Source organism: Mastomys coucha, unplaced genomic scaffold (genome assembly GCF_008632895.1).
Source record: "Mastomys coucha isolate ucsf_1 unplaced genomic scaffold, UCSF_Mcou_1 pScaffold20, whole genome shotgun sequence".
NCBI lineage: Eukaryota > Metazoa > Chordata > Mammalia > Rodentia > Muridae > Mastomys > Mastomys coucha.
In genome coordinates this window covers 120548061-120568202 of record NW_022196903.1, presented here as the reverse complement: position 1 = coordinate 120568202, position 20142 = coordinate 120548061, and the positions used below count along the sequence as shown (strand labels likewise).

Below are 20142 nucleotides of genomic sequence, written 5' to 3'. Positions count from 1 at the left end.
TCATCTCTCCTGATTGTAATAACCACATGACAGCACAGGGAGGTCCCAGGAATGTTAGTCTGAACTTCACAAATGCTGGTCTGTCAGAGCTTAATAGGCAATGAACATTGTGCAGGATGTCATGTCCACCCTTTCCTATTCCTTCTCTTTGGGTCTGTTCCTCCTTTACTCTTCCAAAGTGCAATAGAATGAAGGCAACCAAGTTAATAAACAGAACCCAAACAAAACTAAAACATAAAAAAAGGTGACCTTCTGTCTCTGGTTCGCTCCCTAAAGCCTCCTAAGGACAAAGACCTTGTCTCCAGTTGGGTAGAACATGGCCACTTAGGAACTCTTCCATCTCCTGACCCGACTCAAAGCCACTTGTGCTTTAAGAATGAAGACCCAAGACCTTCTGTCATCACTGACCACCCCCTCCCCCATCAGCAGGCAGTAGGTACAGCCTATGGAAACCCTTCCATCTTCTACATTTGCTTTTCTCGGAACATTCCAGACCGGTGAGCTTTGAATTAATTTCAATGGGATTTAGACACTAGGGAAACTCCTCTTTTAGCCCTATGTGTGATTGATTTGCTTATTCCTTGGCTGAGGTAAGAGTTGGCTAGACACATGGACTTCGGATTGGTGCTAAACTTCATTTGTCTAATAAGAACATGCTCTGGTTGATATCAGAATTCACCACTGCCTGACAGGCTCAATGCTTTTGTTGAAGGTGAGACTGTAGACTTGCCACAGGGTTGCTGCCCATTCAGACCTACTCCCTCCCAAGCCAGGATCATGAACTGTCTCACAAAGACACCAAGGGTGAGGCTGAGCCTGCTGCAAAGACAATGAACTGCAGAGGAGGGAGGGAAGGAGAGTGAATGTGACTGCGCATTTCCCAGTGGGTAGTGCTCAGCAGTCCAAACCGTACCCTGGTGACTGGGGGAAGTGTGGGATTTCCTGGCAGTGGACCCACCTTAGGAAATCCAGCTGTTTCAGGAGGCCGGACTTCTCCCGCTGCAGACTCTCAGTCACTCGGTACACTTCCCTGAGGAGACAGGCAGTCAGGTGAGTGGTGGCCACAGGGAAGCGAGGGGAAGGCTAGCCTACTGTTATACAAGAAGATAGCGGCATGAAGAGAGGGGAGGAAGGAGAAAATGAAGGAAGAAAGAGATGGAAGGGAGAGAGAGAGAAGGAGGATGGGAAGAACGAAACAGAAGCAAGCATCCCTGGAAACTTAAGCTCAGAACTGTGCCTCATCTTTGCCTGCGTTCTAAACCTTGGCATGGAATCTAAGTGGCTCTCTGGTCTCACCGCCAAGGCCCCAGAATTCCTATGTCCACTGTAGTGTGGCTCTGTGGTACGGAGCACCTAAAAGCCTGGTAAATATGTCACTTTGCTCACTGGGCTGGGAGGAGAGTCACTCCTCTGCCACCTCCTAATGTCATTACTGAGCATCTGACAGCAGCATCAGCCTGGGGACCCTCCTACCAAGGGCCTGATAGCTCCATTCCTTAAGCATTGTCTGTGCCCTTCCTTTCATCTTGTTCTTCACAGAATAATTACAAAGTCACTCGACGACCATAACAGACTGAATCAAATTCTAAGTTCACCTCAGACAATCCTAATTAAGCAACACAACTCTGCTGGATCCTGTGGAGAAGTGAATTCCTCACATTTTATTACCAATTATATTTAATTTCAACTTAAGGGAAAACAGTGTATTTCCCATTATACAAACTGGGTCCCGGAGCCCCTGTCTGAGACTCTTCTCTGATTAGCACAACATACACAGCCCTGCCTGCTCCTGTCTGGGTCCTGGCTAATGAAGAGTTCCATGTGTCCTGCTGGGTGGCTCTCCTGCCCAGCTCCTACCTCTCCCTAAGAACAACAGAAAAGCTGGCCCCTGCTGAGGAAAGACACCACTGCAGAGCTGAGATCTGGGGCTTCTTTATTTGACTGAGAAAGCAGTTCATAAGTCTCATGTTACTCTGGTTTTCTCTGCCTCTGTTGACAGCACCAGTATACACACAGTATGCACACACACACACACACACACACACACACACACACACAAATGCACATGCACAAACACATGGCCTACTTATGCAAATACATGCTCAACTCTCTGTCAAGTGAACACATCTATGGTGACCTCTACAGGCATATATGCACATGTGTAAATACACTCAGCTATAGTTTTTGTGTGTTAACCAAAGAGTATCTTTAAACAGTGGCTTTTGGGTGTGTGATTGTCTAACCTTTTAAGTCTCTCTGAACTAGAGATCACCTCTCCCTGGATGTGAGCAGCCTGGGAGGGAAGGAGCCAGCTGATTTTGTTATAGTTCCTGGTAGGAAGTTTGTAGTTTCCCCCAGGGAGCTGCTGCTGACTTTGTTTTAAGAAAAGAGATGAACATTCTACAAAATATGTTGTTAAGGGAAACAGGCAAAATTAACCTGTATGCTTGGCTGGTTGCCATCCTCTAAAGGAGTGTGTGTGTGTGTGTGTGTGTGTGTGTGTGTGTGTGTGTGTGTATGTGTGTGTGCACGTCTGTGTGTGTGCATGTTGTATGTGTGAGTGTACCTGTATGTGTGTGTTTGGGTGTGCCAGTGCACGCTTATGTGTATTTATGTGTGTACATGTGTATATGCATATTTGCTTATGTGTGTGTGCACATGTATATGTATGTGCATGCATGTTTTGTGTATGATTGTATATAGGGATGTATTTGTGCATACATAACAGGCTCTGGAATGATCCACAGGAGATAGGGTCACAGGAGGAGACAGACCTCTCATGAGGAGTCATTCTTTTGTATCTTGTCTTAAACTCTATCTTCAAAATAAAAGTTAATTAAAAATCAGCTCTGAGGCTCAGCCTCTCGGCTGGCCTTCATTTCTGTGTTATCTCACTGCCTAAGAGGGATTTTTTTTTTTAAATCTCATGCCCAAATCTATCTTTTCTACCTTCAATGTCTTCAGAGAATGGGAAAATTAATTTTGCCTGTTTGGAATTCTTGCTGATAAATGATTGAGTCTGTGTACTTCCTGTCTCCTCCCCCTCCTGCCCCAGCAGCTCTGAAGCAACGTTAAACCATGAGGTATGCAGGAACACTGACAGAAAGAGGTTTGGGCCCTGGCCTGGCCCGATCTTAGCTGGTTTGTGGCTTCTCTGAGCTCCTGACTTTCCTTTGTAAAAAAGGCAGAAGCTTTATGGGGTTGTCAGTGGTACTGGTCTGAGACTCCATCCTCCAGAAAATAAATCAGGCCCCTTGCTGTCCCCTCTGCTGGCTTCCCTGGCTCGAAAGACTTCTCTTGGACCCACCAAACATAACATTCTCCAAATTCCTAAACATGTGCGCCTTTCTCTCAGTCCATCCTCACTCTCTTGCCTCTGCCGTCTTTTCAGAGATTGCATCTCTGGCTCGTTAATTAAGATAAGGCTTGAGAAGGTTTCTGAGTCCCTGTGCTGAGCTGCGGTACTTGGTGTTCCCCTTCGCTGTCTTCCTGCTTTTGCCTTCAGAGGTTTGCAGTGTTGAAAGCTTGGTTGGATTTGAAGTGCCTGAATTCCCTAATTCTGCCATAAAGCTAGGTGCCTATGCTTTGGTGTTCTACTCTCGTAGGCTCGTTCTAAGTCTTAAGAATCATTTATTTCTCTTACAATGGGAGATATCTTACAAGGGTGACACTCCCAGGCCAAACACATATACTCATCTCAAAAGGCTCTGACTCCACAGGGGAGCAGAATGGGGCTGGCGGAGGGGGCATTTTGGATGTATCCCTCATACTAGAATCTTGCCAGCATGCAGATAAAGTGAGGGTTTTATTCTGAACAGAGATACTTAGGATGTGCAAAGCCTTTACTGCTGGTCAGCCCTAGTATCTCATACCCTGAAGTCTGACTGTTGGTACATGTTGTGTCTTTCAAGCACACCCCTGGCGGAATGGATATGTATTCATGGATGAAGAAGAGAAGAGTGAAGGAAGTGGGTTCTGGTCCCGCCCACGAATAGGTGGTGATTGGCAGGCTCCTTCCTCTCTGGGTGTTGTTAGAGTATGTGTAGCATTTACCTTCTGGGAATTTACTTGTCTTGCCCATCAATCAGACTGACACTACAGCAGCCACACAAGAACATAGTGTGGTCAAATGAGATGATCAAGTGAAGTGTGTTGAAGACCCAAGGTACTTAGCATTGAATACTTTGCAATGGCTGTTTGTCAGGTAAGGACATCAGTGAGTATGTGGACAGATGAACGCCCGAATAAATGAGTCCCTTTGCCTTGTCTCAGAACCCTTTGTCCCCAAAAGTGAAGGGCTGCTCTGTCGTCACCCCTGTCAGCTGCAGGTAAAGGCCCCCTTGCTTTGCTCTTAGGACCCACACAGTGGTTAGCCACTAAGAGCAGATGGCTAGGAAACAAGTCATGATTCCAGAGCCCTATCACACACCAGTCACCTCATGAGCTTACCCCAGAAGCCTCTCCACTGTCATTTACCTGAGGCCTCTGGCCTCTAGCCTTCTACAGGTACAGAGGGCCCTCTGCGCTTTCAGTTTTTGTCCAGTCTGCTTCCTTATGTGTGGGTAAGAACAGCAGATCTGTCTAACAAGGGACCAGAGCTGTGATAGCTAAGCCTGGTTACCCAGGAAGAAGGAATTTTAGCTGAAGAATTGCCTCCCAAAGATTGGCCTGTGGGCATGTCTGTGAGTCATTTTCCTGATTCCTAATGGGTGTATGAGGGTCCAGCCCGTGGTGGGCAGGATCACCCCTAGGCAGATGGGCCTGGGTTCTTAAAGAAACAAGGTTGAGCATGAGCTGTAAGAGCCAGGAAACAAGTTTCCCGCGGTCTCTGCTTTATTTCCTGCCTTCAGGCTTTCGTCACTGACCTGCTTTGGCTTCCCCCGATGATAGATTGAAACCTATAAGCCAAAGAAATCTCTTCCACTCACAGGTTGGTTTTGGTTAGTGTTTCAGTACAGCAACACAAAGCAACTGGGTCAAAGGCTGCTTCTTGTGAACCTTCTGCTATGCCTAGCACAGCCCTGCTTTGCTTAGTAGCTGTAGAGGGTCAAGTCTCTAGGAGCGACAGGAGTGCATCCCTGTGCATATGCGTGCATCCATGTGCATGTGCGTGTGCATGTGTGTGCGCGTCCATGTACGTGTGGTCATGCCTATCACCCCAGAGGTCAAGGCCAAGGTGGACTACATAGTGAGAGTGTTGAAGAAGGGAAGGAGAGAGGAGAAAGAGGGAGAGAGGGCAACCTCAGTGGTCAAGGATCCCAACTCTCCAGCTCGCACACAGGCCAGGAAACAGGTCTCCGGGAGGGGAAATCCTGGTCCCCAGCCCAAAGCATAGCACCCTGCCGTGACTGGGGCTGGACTCACATCTCCTTCTCCTGCTGCAGCTCACAGGCCTCTCTCTGGAGGCTCTCCAGCTGCTGCTGGGCCTCCTGGAGTTGGTGGGAGGTGCGTTCCAACTCCCGGGCCAGCTCCTGGTTAGTGAGTCTCAGCTTGCTGTTCTCAGCCTTGGTTTCATGCTTGTCATTGTGTAGAGCTGCACACTGGCCTTCCAGCTACAAAGAGGGGACAGAGAGGAAGGACAAACAGGATCAGGGCCATTGCTGGTTCAGCCCCATACTGCCCTCAAGCCCAAGTCAGCACTGCTTTGCTCTGTCACTCCCACGCAGACATTTCTGCAGGCAAGGGTGACTTTCATAGCACAGTCTGTCCTTCCTGTCTCCACCTGGGACTGAAAGACAGGCCTGGGGTGGCCTCATTCTATAGGACTGTTAGTAGTGAAAATTCCACGGGTTACCTGTATCTTCCCTCCCAAAGGCACCATGGGCTGGAGACCTCATCTAAGTCCCCTTTGTCCTCTAAGTCAGTGTCATTGCCTTAATTCCTGATGGGGTCAGAGAGCAGCTAAGTGGCTGTTCATCATAACGCCACCTTCCCATTTTTCTCTCAGCCACAGGAGCCCAGTTCCATTCATCTAAGAGACAGTTTTGCTTGACTGCCTCTGACCTTGGAGGTTCTTGACCTTGGATACTGCCAAACCAGGTCAAACAGAACCTGTGCCTTTTCTTGCCTCCCTAAACTGACTTTAAAAATGTGGATTTTGAGAACTTCAGCTCTTCTTGGCTAGTGATGGGGCTTTGTGGAGCTCCCAACCCTCACCAGACGAAGCAGCACACCAAGGCAAATAGATCATAATAAATTTAGTTTCGTGAATGTGGCCAGTGAGGAGAGAGAGGCAGCAACAAGGAATGCTGGGAGCCTCTCACGAGGCTCCTGTGTTATCAGGCAAGCGTGCAGTAATTAAATGGAGTGGCAATCATTCATTTGAGGGATAAATTTAATTGCTATGAATTTAATGCATGTGGGAGAGGAAGCTTAAGAGGAGGGAGGCAAGGCCATTGTGGACAGAGGACGGAAAGACGGCGGGTGATTCCCAGAGTTTGCAACCTCTAGACATTTAGACCCGAAGCTTAGTGATTAGCAGGGGCTGCAGGACCCAGCCTTAACGGGGGTGGAGGTTGGGGGGAGGGTCTTCAAGCTTATGCTAACATGTAGCTACAAATAAGCTTCTCTGTTCTACGATAAGCCAAGTGTCTGGGTCTGTCAGGGGCTGGATTCCTTCCAGGAACAGGCAAACTGAGATTGGAGGTCAGTGCTCTCATGGCTTCTCCATGAGCTCCATGAGTTCTTGCTTTGCTGAGGGGACGGCTGAGCAAGGCTCTTGGCCTGGTGACTTGGTACCACAAGCCAGGTGTCCTTAGCTCCAGGCACAGTTGCTGCCCTGCAGAGTGTACCACACAGTCTGTTTCTCTGCTTTGGCACTGAGAGGGGAGTGACCAGTGTTTGCATCTAACCTATGTCCCAGAGGCAGTCATGCACCCTATCCAGGCATGTGGGCAGTTCTTTGAAGAGCCTTTTCCAGCTGTGGGGTATCTACAGCTATGCCGAAGAGGACAAATGTCTGCATACCCCTCAAGCAGCAGTGACTACCCAAGTCTCTCTGTACCCTCTCCTTTCTTCTGCAGGATGCCTAAGCCAACTTCATGGCTTAGCAGCCACTATTCCCTTTGGGTGTGATTATGTAAAGCTGTCTTCAGATCCCTAGAGGTTGGGTGATTCATAGGGACTTTAGGGACTTCCCTAAGCTAGACATCCCATTATGGCTTTATCAGGGGCCATCGTTGATTTTTGTTGTAAATTGAAATCTTAAAATATCTAAAGATATTTTTAGCACTTTGAGACAGTGTCTCATTATTATAAAGCCCAGTCTGCACTATCCACAAGGCTGTTCTGGAACTCACAATCCTCCTGCCTCCATCTTCCCAGTGATGCGATTACATGCATAGGTTGATTCATCCACCTTGTGGGAACTTTAAACAAAGACACATGCACACACACAGGTCTTCTGAGGGCAAGTTAAAAAAATCCATGAATGAATGGTGGAGGGTGTGAGGCAGAGGTGAGATGAGCTGGAAGAGCTGAGGGCCACAAAGTCTCCACAGTCACCTACCCTCCTCTGCTTCTGGTTCAGCCGCTCCAGTTCCTGCTCCTTGGCGCTCAGCTTCCTTTCCAGCTCCCGGCTGCGAGCCTGGAATCTCTCTGTGTCCTGCCAAGCCAGAGAAGACAACAGTGGGTCCTACACCCAGTACCCCTAGTGCCCAGCCTTGTAAGCATGTGCTTGAACTCTCTCACTAGCTGGGCCACCAATCCCTTTTCATTTTGAGGCCCTTCCCCTGAAACCTCAGGCTTCAGTGATTCACATACTCCACCAGTGAGAATCCACAAGACCAATGTGAGTGCTCTGAGATGTGCTAGAAAACTTTCTGTGAAGGTGACCACTTCCTGTGGCAGTTTTGGGGTGCTTTCCCACCCCAAAAGGATAGCCACTGGTGGAGCGGTAAAGGGAGAAGAGGAGCCTGAGTCTGACTCACTAAGCAGCCTTCCATTTGTAACTAAGAAAGCCTCCAACTTGGAGATTCTAGCTCACAATGAACAAACACTGCCACTGGTCTCTGAAACCATACCAGCTCCGGGCACAGCCACTGGTCCCAGAAACCATACCAGCTCTGGGCACAGCCACTGGTCCCAGAAACCATACCAGCTCCGGGCACAGGGCACTACTTCTGCCTGGAGGATCTAAGTGCTCACTGCTCGTCCACCATGACTCAGGGATCCCGGGCCACGTTCCTCATGATGTCTCTGCCCTGTACTCAGCATGCTCTTCCCTTCACACCCTAGCCGGGGTTTTCTACATTGAGCTGCAAGGGCCCGAGAGTATAGATGTAACAGTCTCTGAATCAGGTGTCACAGATAGTGCAGGGTTTCAGAGACCTGCCATTCCCAGCAGAGCCAGGCAGGGTGGAAGGCTTCTAGGCTTTGCATCAAGAAACTTGGGTTTGAGTCCCTGCACTGTTCATCTAAGCTGCTTGATTTTTTTTTTCTGGATTTCTAAAGAATAGAAGCCAACAGCCTTTTGCCCCCTGTAGCACTCCCCAGTGGCAAGGTAGGGACAGCAGAGCGATTGAATATACTGGAGAAACAACACATCAGGAGCTACTGACAGCTCCAGAATAGACAATGGTAGAGAGATATGCATGAGAGGGGACCAGCTATGAGATGCTGCACCGGGCAACCACAGGGGTCTTGGCTACCATGTCTGGCAAAACAGTCATTCTGACTCACCAGGCTTTGGCCACAATTACTCAAAAACATATACCTCTCCTGGTGATGCTACTGGCTCCTCTGCTCATGTCCAGATGATAGAGCAGAGATGACGCAGGAAGGCACGTGCCCATGGACACCTGAACCCTGCGCAATGGCCCACATGGAGTCTACTCAGTCGGCCTCTGCCCTCACCTTTGTTTGAAGGGAATCAGCTGCAAGAGACCTACTTAGTTCACTCAGCCACTTCACACGGGGCAAGCGCCTCATGAAAAAGGCTGGAACGGCAAGGGGTTTCTGAATCCCATGCTGATGCACTCATCCCTCACAGGTGGCATGGAGTATGCTGTTAACCCTGTCAGGACAGCATTGAAAGGCTCCCCCAATCTGGAGTGGTGGAGCACTAATGAGCGCATATTTTTCTCATGATCAAATGTACTAGTATAGGTATAGACAACATCCAAACAGTGGTCAGAGGATCTGGCCTTTCCTATGATGCCACAGATGGTACCCTCCCTATCCTAACTCTGGGACCAATAAATTTTGTATCTAAAGGGTGCTTCCAAAGTCGTCCTTGGAGTCTTCATGTTCACAGCAGAAGCTCCGAGCTGGACAAGTAGAACTGAGAAAGGAGAGGGCTTGAGGAGACACAGTCACAGAATCAGGTCATCTGAAATGATGCTAACTGGTCCTTAATTCCTTTTCCTGCAACCTCTGCTCACTCCCAGCCCCCACGCCTGTACCCATCTTTTGCTGTCAGAAGCATACCTTAGTTAGAGGCATGCCCTGGGCAGAGGGGACATCATGTCCCCTGAGCTTGTCTCCTCTGTGCAGTCTGTCACAGGGATGAGGGAGGTGACTTTCCTATTGCAGATTGTGGAACTGCTGCTGTTGGAAGCTATTTTAGATCTGCTGATGGATGTGTGTGGTTTCCGTTCGCCACATACACATCCAGTTTTCCTGAACACTGGAAGAGCCAAAATGGTTTTAAAGCACTGAAGGACAATAGGGGTGGTCTGTAATAGTGGCAAGCCTCCAGGGAGGGCTCTGGCCAGATATTTCTGGAAGGCATTCTGATTTCCCTGCAGCATGAATAGCGTTTGTGATGTTAAGTGGAGCAGCAATGTGGATAATCCAAAGCAGCCGAAAATTGAAATCTGGATCAAGGGAAGAGCCTGAGACAATAGCCTAGGCTTAGTACCGAGAGGCGGCAGCCAAGACCAGCAGCCTTCTGCTAAAAGCTCACAGAGTAGGATAGACAGTAAAAGGGAGAATAGTTTCCTGAACCTTTTTTTAAAAGTGGAATACACCAAAGCATATCTTGCTTATCTTGGGCTTGGTAAAGGAGAGGTTCCTCACCAGTCCTCACCTCCTAAAATGACAACAAGGGTTGGAAATGTGAACGTTCAGAGGTCTGGTTACTAGGGTTCACCAAGAATGGGCGTGCACCAGAACAGGGATACACTGGGAACAGGGGCACACTATAGGAACACACCAGGGGTCTACTAGGAGAGGGTGCTCTGGGAATAGAAACATGCTGAGAACAGGGGTGTGTTGGGAACAGGGGTGCACTAGGAACCAGGGTGCTCTAGGAGCAGGGGTACACCAGGAACATGGCTGTAAAAGAGCAGAGCTACACTGGGAACAGAGATATAACAGCAAGAGGTGAGCACTAGGCACAGGGATACGCAAAGAATAGGGCTATACCAGGAACAGGGGGTAGTCTCACATTTTTTTTCTCATGGTGCTGCAGAAGGTAGACATGGGGTTTTCTTGGTGATTGTATTCTCCAGTTGTTAAGAGGAAAGGGTGAGCAGCCTCATCTCTAATCACTGCCTCCTCAGGGCTGCTATTTAGGGAATAAGATGGGCTGGACTGTTTTGATGGAACTGCTATGTAGGCACAGATGTCAGTTGAGTGACAGCCAATGTCTAGGTTACTTTAGCTGCAGAGGTATGCTCTGTAACTCATCCATCACACATTTCCTTACTTGCTTGCTTCTTTCCTTCTTCCTTATTTCCTATTTTCTTCTTTTCCCTCTCCCTTTCTTCTCCTTCTCTCCAATCTATCCAACAAAAATCCATCCATCCATCCAGACACCCATCTACCTATCCATCCATCCACCTAGCCATTCCATCCATCCATCCATCCCATCCATCCATCCAGATACCCATCTACCCATCCATCTGCCCATTTTATCCATCCATCTATCCATCCATCCATTTATCCCTTCTCCTTCCTGGCTCCCTCCCTCCTTTTCTTCCCTCTTTTCTTCACTCCTTCCTGTCAGTCCATCCACCCACACCTCCAATGCATTCACATGTTCACTCACACATTGACTGAGCAAACACCCATAGAGCATCTCCTATAGTCCGAGCATGCTCAAGAAACCAAGGCAGGATTAGTAAGCAAATAAACTTACATATTAGGAGAAGGAAACAGGCAATATGGAATAAAAGCAAATACGTATTCTACATACTTTGCTTGGAGGTGGTAAGTGTCTTGAACATTAAAGCACAAAAAGAAGGTCACAACAAGAAGCTAGGATCTTAATGGGGAAAGGTGTTCAGAGTAGGCAGGTCAGCCAGGCAGTGGTGGCACACGCCTTGAATCCCAGTACTTGGGAGGCAGAGGCAGGAGGATTTCTGAGTTCAAGGCCAGTCTGGTCTACAGAGTGAGTTCCAGGACAGCCAGGGCTATACAGAGAAACCCTGTCTTGAAAAACCAAAAACCAACAACAAAACAGAGTAGGCAGGTATACCAGTTAGCTGTCCCCTAGCACCTGGCCCAGGAGTGAACACTCACTTTTAGGAGGAACTGCTCCCTTTCACTTTTGATCTGCTGCTCCATCTCCTCATAGAGATGCTGGATTTCTTCATCATAAGCAGCAATTTTCCTGGAGGAACAAAAGAAGAAGATGACAGGCTCTCCCCAAGATCCACTTACCCCACAGCCACAGTTCGTGGACCTGAGACCCTGGGGCCATGGACGGTTGAGGAACTAAGTCAGGCCAGCCAAGGATTCAGGGTCAGTCCTTCAAGGCTGACTAACCAGGCGAGGCTGCAGCTCACAGAGGCCATCTGCATGGACTGTGGTTGCTAAAAGGCATCGTGAGCCTGCTGTCTTCCAGATCACTGCCAGACCACCCGGGCACTTCCCAGTGAAGATATGCTCCACATTTCTTCCTTGACTCTGCTTGACTCTGGCTCCGAGCCCTGGTCTCCTGCACTTTCAATCCCTACTTCGATACCTCTGCAGGGAGGTGGTCTGAAATTGCACCCTGTAGGGATCCTTCCTGCTCAGCACCTTGGTGTATCCCATTTCCAGTTTTGAGTGCCTTCTCTACTTCTCTACGCCAAGCCTGACACTGTACCACCAGAGGGCCCTAGTGCAATTTTGTAAGCTTAGGTCCATGCCGTTCCCAAAGATTTCCTGAGGATGGTCTTCTGCAAAGGAAGGGGTCTCATGCCATCCTGGGCACAGGGCCAGAGACGCACAGCAGGAGGCTGGTGGCGCTGGTTAATGGCTGGTGATGACAGTGAGGTGACCTATTCCTGCCTCATCTCTCAGCAGCCTCTCCTCAGCATGAGCGCCCACAGGGCATGGAGTGAATAGGGGATATGCACAAGCCCTATACCTGGTACACCTGGATTCTTTTCCTCCCTCCCTCCTCCCTCCCTCTCTCCCTTTCCTTCTCCCCGCCCCCCCCCCCTTCCTTTCTTTCTTTCTTATGTGGTTTATTAGAATGGAACGCAGGTCCTGGTGTTTTCAAGGCCAGCATGTCCCCAGCAGAGCTACCGTCCAGATCATGATAACAACATTTTCATAACTTTTCTCTGGCCAGGCATGGAGAACCTCCCTCTGGCTCCCACTTCCTATCCTTTCTCCCTCTTGTAGAAAGAACTCCAGCTTGGCATGTGGCTCTCGAGAACCATTTGAAGGTGTAGTGTGTGTGTGTGTGTGTGTGCGTGCGTGCACACACAAATTGTCACTTGACACACTAAACTCCAAGATGGCAAGCCCACTGTGACCTCCGTGGATGGGCATATTACTAACAGAGGAAAGAGCCTTGTCCTCAGCTCTGAGAAGTTCTGGGAAGACACCTGAACAAATCATAAAGGATAAGAATGTAACCACTCCCCTGAGCCCTCCATTTTACCCTTTTTACTCTTTTACCCTTGTCCCGCGTCCACTTGGGAGTCCCATCTAAGGCCAGGCTTCCATTACTGTTCCAGGCTTTGCCATGGCCCGGTCACTGTCCTACCCTCTTCTGCGGGAAGTGAGCTTCACTGCATGTCCACACTAAGCAACACAGACAAGCCATTTCAGTAGCATTCTTCCAGCTCTTGAGAAACCACGTGCTGGACCCAGACAAAAATACTGGCTTAAGAGCCGTGGTCAGGGACAGCATCTCAGACTCTAAATGCCAACTCACTGCTCTCCCCAAAGGCCAGAAACCTGAAGCAATGGCACAGTGGTTTCGGCTTGTGCTCAGCAGCAGATGCCAGTCTTTCCAGATTTCACAATTCAGGGCTGTCTATGAATCTGCTCAGCACCCAGGGAATGTCAAGGATCCTCTGGGCAAAGAGTAAGACATCTCTCCTTGTAAATGACAGGCATGTGAGCTTGTTCCTCCCAGCTAGCCCATCGTGACTGAAAGCAAGCCATGGAAGCAAAGTGAGGAGAAACGGACTAAGTCGTGAGACAAGGACACCCCAAGGTCAGGAGTAGACGTGGTTCAAAGGAAGCAAGATGGGTCTCTTCGGCCCTAAATTACCTTTACACACTTGAAACAGCCCAGATGCTGGATAGAAAATGATATCCAGTAAAAATCTGGGTAGCAAAATGCAACTATGTAAATACCAGAGAACTAATAAAACGGGACGAGAGCAACTTAAAACCTGATTTGGCTCTGCCCTGATTCTAATTAGAGTCATTCGTATAAGCTGTTTACCATCTATGCCTAACAGCCATGCCGAGCATTAATTCTATGATACCATTAAGTGTGTTATATTAATTTTGCTCTAAGTTTTACTTGATTAAATTAATGCTCTTGATGTTTTTCCATGCTCACATGACAGCTTGCTTGTTGCGAATGAACTTATTTTACAAACCATTATAAGAGATATGAAATGAAAGCAGATAGTCTCTGACTAGTGCTCAATACTAGCCCTCATTAGCAAAAGCCGACCCAACTACCAAGAAGCCCTGGATGGACACCAGTGATGTTGGACCCATCCAGGGTTATTTGTGGACTCAAGCCTCCTGGGAGATTCTGCAGGCCTAATAACAGTATGACCCTCTTAGGTCAGAAAGTCAGAGTGGGAGCATGAAGGTACTGTCTTCAATAAAGTATCACAAAGACTCTTATTTCTAGAACAGGCTTGTCTCCTCAGTGTGACCCTGAGCAAGTGTTCTGATGTCCTCCCAGGTAGTCCCTGCCCTAACACGCATTGTCCTAAAGGACTGTCCGGATAGACCAAAGAAAAAGTGAATGCCCAAAGCACCCAGAACCACAATGCCCTAACAAACACATGGAATTATTTATTGTTGTCATTGGAATCCGGGAGCTGCAGGGCAGAGAGGAGGAAGTGCTGGCTTTCAAGGACTAAGGGGCTGGGTTTAAGAATAGCTCAGAGGCATGGGGAGAGGAGGCAAGGGCTTACTTGCTAAAAGCTCCCCTCAGAGTCTGTCAGAGGCTCTGGCTGGGCATAGCAGGAGCTGCAGAGCTGGGGTGCGTGTATGTGTGGGAAGCTCCACAGTAGACGGAAGTGCAGCAATGACCAGGATGCTCCACAAAGGTTTGTGCGTGTGTCATGCAGCAGCCCAGCCAGGTGTACCACACTCTGCAGTCAAAGTAAAGACTGTGGTGTCTGCTTGGTTCCACGTGCCTCTGTCTCCATGATCTCAAATCCACTTGTAATGCACGACACATACAAACCAAGACTTCGAAGTGTTCTCTAAAAGGATCCACCCACCTTTCCAACCTTGATGAACCCTGTCTGAACTCCGAGGACACCTTGTGCCTTCATTTATCCATTTTACATGGGATTTTAAGTCATCCTACGTGGGTTTCACTGAGGGGCCCAGTCTCTGTTAAATTATAAATACCCAAATTATATTACCCATAGTATAATAATCTATTAATCTCTTGGACTTAAGAGGTTAACACTGAAACCCTGTAAGAACCCACTTTACAGTCTGGATACCAACTCAGATGATAACAAATCATAGTGAAGAGCACTAGATTCCAATGAATTAAAGAATTATAGGATTGGAAGCTTTGTCTCATCCAAATGGTTCTTTTTTTTACTTGTGTTAAAATCCCTGCCATGGGGTTATAGAGATGACTCAGCATGTAAGAGTATTGCACCACTACCAGATGCTTCATATCAGCCTACTACTCCAGTTCTTGGGGGGATCAGGTCCTCCTACCTTCTAGGGTTCCTGCATGAACACAACGCATATGTGTGTGCACATACTCATAAACAAAATAATAAATCTTTAAAAGATAACTCTTGCTTCTACTGACACCAAGTAGGTCAGAACACTTTCTGTGACTGGGGACTCGCTGTCATTTTTCTGAGCAATTCTGTCATCTTTGGAATGTTCTGAGTCATGAAAATTTGTATTCCCATGACTGTGCTCTTTAACACAAAATGCCTACATAAATTTTAAAACAGCTTCAAGTTCAAGAGGATGCCTTCGATCAGGCCACATCTTTCTCCCCTCCCATCTTGTTCTGTGTAGAATCTCTTTTGCAAGTCCCCCCACCCCTAGTCTTCTCTGAACAGACCTGCTCAGGCTACTGGAGCCCCAAACCCAATGCCCAGTGGACGCGTGTGATTGTGCGGAGTGGCGCTGACTACCGCCTCTCTTGTTCAAGGTGTGCATATCTATCCACGCGGCTGAAAACCCACATAAGCTTTGCTTGGCAGGCACATCACAATTGATGGATTTTGTCAGTTAAAACTTCTAAATTCTATGTGATGCTTTTCCCTTTAAAGAGAGTGCCATTAAACCCTATCTCTTTAGCCTCCGCCTCTGTGTTCTGGACACAGGAGAATACCCCCTGTCATCCTGTTAGACTCCACGTTTTATCAGCACTACGTTCACAGATCCCACTTGGCCATCCAGTGGACTCAATGACCTTCTATGTTTTATTGACATTACAAATTTAGCTTCTGCTCAGAATAGAAGCTAAATTATCCATGGTGCTTGTTTTAATGATTTCGTTTATCTGAGGTTTTTTTTTTTTTGATAATTAAATTCGTCTCTTTGACAATTTCATGTATGTAATGCGTTCTGAAAACTCTCAACGCCTTCCCTGTTAGTTCCCTCCCACCCCTGCCAAGCTTTTGTGGGCGCTCTCTCTCTCTCTCTCTCTCTCTCTCTCTCTCTCTCTCTCTCTGTGTGTCTGTGTGTGTGTGTGTGAGTGTGTGTGTGTGTGTCTGTGTGTGTTTATGCGCGTGTGTGTGTTGATTATTGGGGAACTGAGCCTAGGTTTTTGCATATTCTGGCTAAGTACTTTACTATCAAGCTACACCCTAACCCTACAAGAATGTTTTATTTAAGATATGCTAACTTTTAATTTCTTGTCTTACGGTGTTATAGACTACATTGTAAAAGTGTTTACTGTGTAGAATCTTATTAACCTTTTATCTGTAGCCAAAAACATTATTAATTTTTTATAACTTCTGTGAGAAGAATATATATTCCCCCTTTAAAGTGCATACTTTTACCTGCATTTCTTCAGCCTGCTGCTCCATGATTTGAAATGTTTCCTGCCTTTTAAATACTGCTTGCTTTCCATGAATTTCTGTCTGACTAGTGCGTCAAATCTGAAGTGTTTGTCCGCTTTGAAAAGTCTATTTTTTAAAATCTAATTTTCTCTCTTTTTCTGAAAGTTTCTTCCTCTATCCAATACTACTGTGTTATCAGGTACATAAAGATTTATATATTTAGAATCTTTGGGGGGGCTCCTGCATGCACGCACACATTTTTGTGTATGTATGCCACTCATCCATGATTTGTTTGTTTGTTTTGAGACGGTCTCGCTCTGTAGCCCAGGCTGGCCTCACGCTCAGGATGATCCTCCTACTTCACCCTCCCAAGAACTGAATCTTCTTTCTGGATGGAATTTTACATTGCTGTCAAATAGTCCTTTGTACCTTCTTTTATTTATGCTTCTGAGCTACTAGGAATATGTGGGCTTAACTAGCCAAGCACCTTTCTGCTAGCCATCCCTAAGACACTCCTGTTAGATCCAACCCCCAAGGATGCTGAATTATCCTGTTCCCTGCTCTCTGGTGGTAGTAATGTAAGCTACAGGAGAAGGGAGAGACAGAAAAGAGGCAGATAGAGCAGACAGGGAAAGGAGAAAGCCGTTCTCACTGAGGCAGAAGGTAGCCATCCAGAGGCAGCAACATCCACGAGCACTAACAGGTATCCTCCCTCAAAATCCCCTGCGATGGCTGCATAGTGCTGTGGAAGGCACCACAGTAGCTCAGGCAAGAACCCAATCGCTCAGACAGGGGCGCTTGCCTTGTGGTTCACTAGATCAACAACTAGGAGATCTAGTTCTGACATTTAAGATTTCTGGCTCTGGCCAAGTCACATCGCACCAGTAATCTCCAAGTTTACACATTTGAAAAGTCAGAATGAAGTTCTTACAGTTAATCATAATGTTAACGAGGTTTTAAAAAATGTCTGTGGAATGATCTTGAACAGGCAGTAGATGCAATACAGTTAATAAATTCCAGTTAAATAAAGTCTCTGGGACCGCCATTTTGAGAGTCATTAATCCACAGATTCTTTAAACATCAGCCAGGGGCAAGTAGAAACTGGAGGGAAGCCACCTAGCAATATACACGGAGTGAACAAGGATGCCTGGAGGAGGTGGTAAGAGATTCAGGGGCTCAGCTGAAAGAGTAGATATGCAGAGTTAATGTTGTCACCTCAGACATTACAGCACTGACTAAGTCTTTCTTACAGTACTGCTATGGGAGGAGTGATTTAGACTGAAGCTCACTCTGTACCCTAGGGATTCAGCATCTTAGAACATCAAGTCCAAACCCAGACAGGCACACAGAGGACAGGCCAGAAAGAAGAGGCCATGAAACATCAAAGAAATCCCATAGTCTCTCCATAGGCTCTGGCTAGGAGTCTCTCTGTGACCTTAGAATCCTGGACAGGAAAAAGTAGAGGAAACCACCTGTTCTGCTGGTGGGGAGGGTGGGAGCATTTCTTGGCTGAGCCTAGGAAAGACAGATTTTCAACAGGTAAGTGGAAGTCACTGTTACATGCCGCAAGGGCAGTGATGGATCTGCACAAATGAGTCATGTGGAAGCCAAGATAGAAATTCCAATTCTAAGTCAGAAGATAATATATCACCTGAGATGTCTGACTGCAGCGAATATTTCCTCCTGTAAGGTTACCATGGGTGCTGTGTGTGTGTGTGCTGTGTGTGTGTGTGCTGTGTGTGTGTGCTGGGTGTCTCTGTGTGTGTCTGTGTGTGTGTGTGCTGTGTGTGTGCTTTGTGTGCTGTGTCTGTGTGTGTGCTGTGTGTGTGTCTGTGTGTGTGCTGTGTGTGTGTGTGCTGTGTGTCTGTGTGTGCTGTGTGTGTGCTTTGTGTGCTGTGTCTCTGTGTGTGCTGTGTGTGTGTCTGTGTGTGTGCTGTGTGTGGTGTGCTGTGTGTCTGTGTGTGCTGTGTGTGTGCTGTGTGTGTGCTTTGTGTGCTGTGTGTGTCTATGTGTGTGTGTCTGTGTGTGTGTGTGTGCTGTATGTGTGTATACTGTGTGTGTGCTGTGTGTGTGTGTGCTGTGTGTGTGTCTGTGTGTGTGCTGTGTGTGTGTGCTGTGTGTGTGTGTGCTGTGTGTGTGTGTGCTGTGTGTGTGTGTGCTGTGTGTGTTTTGTGTGCTGTGTGTGTCTATGTGTGTGTGTGTGCTGGGTGTCTGTGTGTGTGTCTGTGTGTGTGTGTGTGCTGTGTGTGTGCTTTGTGTGCTGTGTGTGTCTGTGTGTGTGTGCTGTGTGTGTGTCTGTGTGTTTGTCTGTGTGTGTATGTGCTGTGTGTGTGCTCTGTGTATGTGTGTGTGCTGTGTGTGTGTGCTGTGTGTGTGTGCTGAGTGTGTGCTCTGTGTGTGTGTGCTGTGTGTGTGTGCTGTGTGTGTGTGCTGTGTGTGTGTGTTGAGTGTGTGCTCTGTGTGTGTGTGCTGTGTGTGTGTGCTGTGTGTGTCTGTGTGTGCTGTGTGTGTGCTATGTATGTGTGTGTGAGTGCTGTGTGTGTGTGTATGTGAGAAAGAGAGAGAATGAGCGTGTATGTGTACATGTCTGTATGTATCTCCCTCTGTGTGAGTGTGTGTATCTGCACATGTATTTCTCTGTGTTTATATGTCTGTGCATGTATGTCTGTGTGTGTGAGTGTGCATATTTATGTCTGTGTCTGTGTGTGTATAGATTTATGTGCATTTCTGTGTCTGTGTATGTATGTCTGCATATATGAGCATGTGTATTTCCCTCTCTCTCTTTCTGTGTGTGTGTGTGTGTGTGTGTGTGTGTGTGTGTGTGTGTGTGTGTGTGTGATATTAGGCAAATGAGTGCTAAGGATGGAAGCTGTGAGAGGAAGGGAGAAACTCTTTAACTCTGGAGTAAGCTCCAGGCTGAGGGCTGGCAGACCTTTCTAAGATCACTTGCAAAAACTCAAAGGTGAGATGCAGTTAGCAATAACTTACCTTGCCTGCCTCCCGCGGGGGCTGTGAAAATTAATTAACCTTCACAGAGTGCTTTGCACCTGGAGATGATGGTGCCACAGGAAGCAAAGCGTTGGCATTCAGCACCATGGGGGCTCCGGTTAGCAGCATGCAAAGCCAGGCTTTTGCCGCAGACAGGGCCATGTCAAAACAGGTCAAAATACTGTGTTCCTGTGCTCTTCTTCCTCAGCCTTTACTTAAGGGTGTTAGGGATCTTGAAAGGTTCTAAAGCCATTTTAGTTCAAGAGTAGAGAGAGACTCTTCTCCGCAAGGGTGTACAAAACCATCCATGGACTAACCGACATCTCCCTTTTCTAAATGAAGGTGTGGCCTTGACCTTGGAGAGATGTAGCAACTCTCTATTTTGGACATGCCTCACCCTGAACTTGAACTTCAGGTGGTCTCAGAACTGGCTCCTGGCCTAGGTTGGCTGTTATTCTGATGCCCATGTCTCTTTGAGAGCAGACTCCATTGGAGGTCCTGGTTTGCAAAGACACTGAGCCGGCTTCCCCATCACAGACAACAGAAGCTCCAGTAGGGCATGCACAGCCTGCAAGATGGCTCAGCGGGTAAAAGCACTTGACTCACACATCTGATGACCGAAGTTCAATCCTGCGAACCCGCAGTGAAAACAGAAAGCCAGTTCCTGGAAACTGTCATCACAAACACCCTGAGGCACATAGGCACATAGTTTCTCTCTCGAATGTGCTCTCCCCTCCCTCCCTCCCTCCCTCCC

At 47.6% G+C, this 20142-nt stretch overlaps 1 protein-coding gene across 6 annotated transcripts in view; it reads right to left on the bottom strand.

The window, feature by feature from the left end:
• Cracr2a (calcium release activated channel regulator 2A) overlaps nucleotides 1-20142 on the bottom strand; it is a 94269-nt gene that overhangs the window by 30822 nt on the left and 43305 nt on the right. For all 6 annotated transcript variants that reach the window (XM_031383527.1, XM_031383526.1, XM_031383529.1 and 3 more), the window contains exons 6-9: nucleotides 11464-11554; nucleotides 7508-7603; nucleotides 5365-5552; nucleotides 959-1030 (exon numbers count right to left, since the gene is read on the bottom strand). In XM_031383527.1, coding sequence (XP_031239387.1) covers nucleotides 959-1030; nucleotides 5365-5552; nucleotides 7508-7603; nucleotides 11464-11554 — 447 coding nt within the window. The remainder of the gene's footprint in view (nucleotides 1-958; nucleotides 1031-5364; nucleotides 5553-7507; nucleotides 7604-11463; nucleotides 11555-20142) is intronic.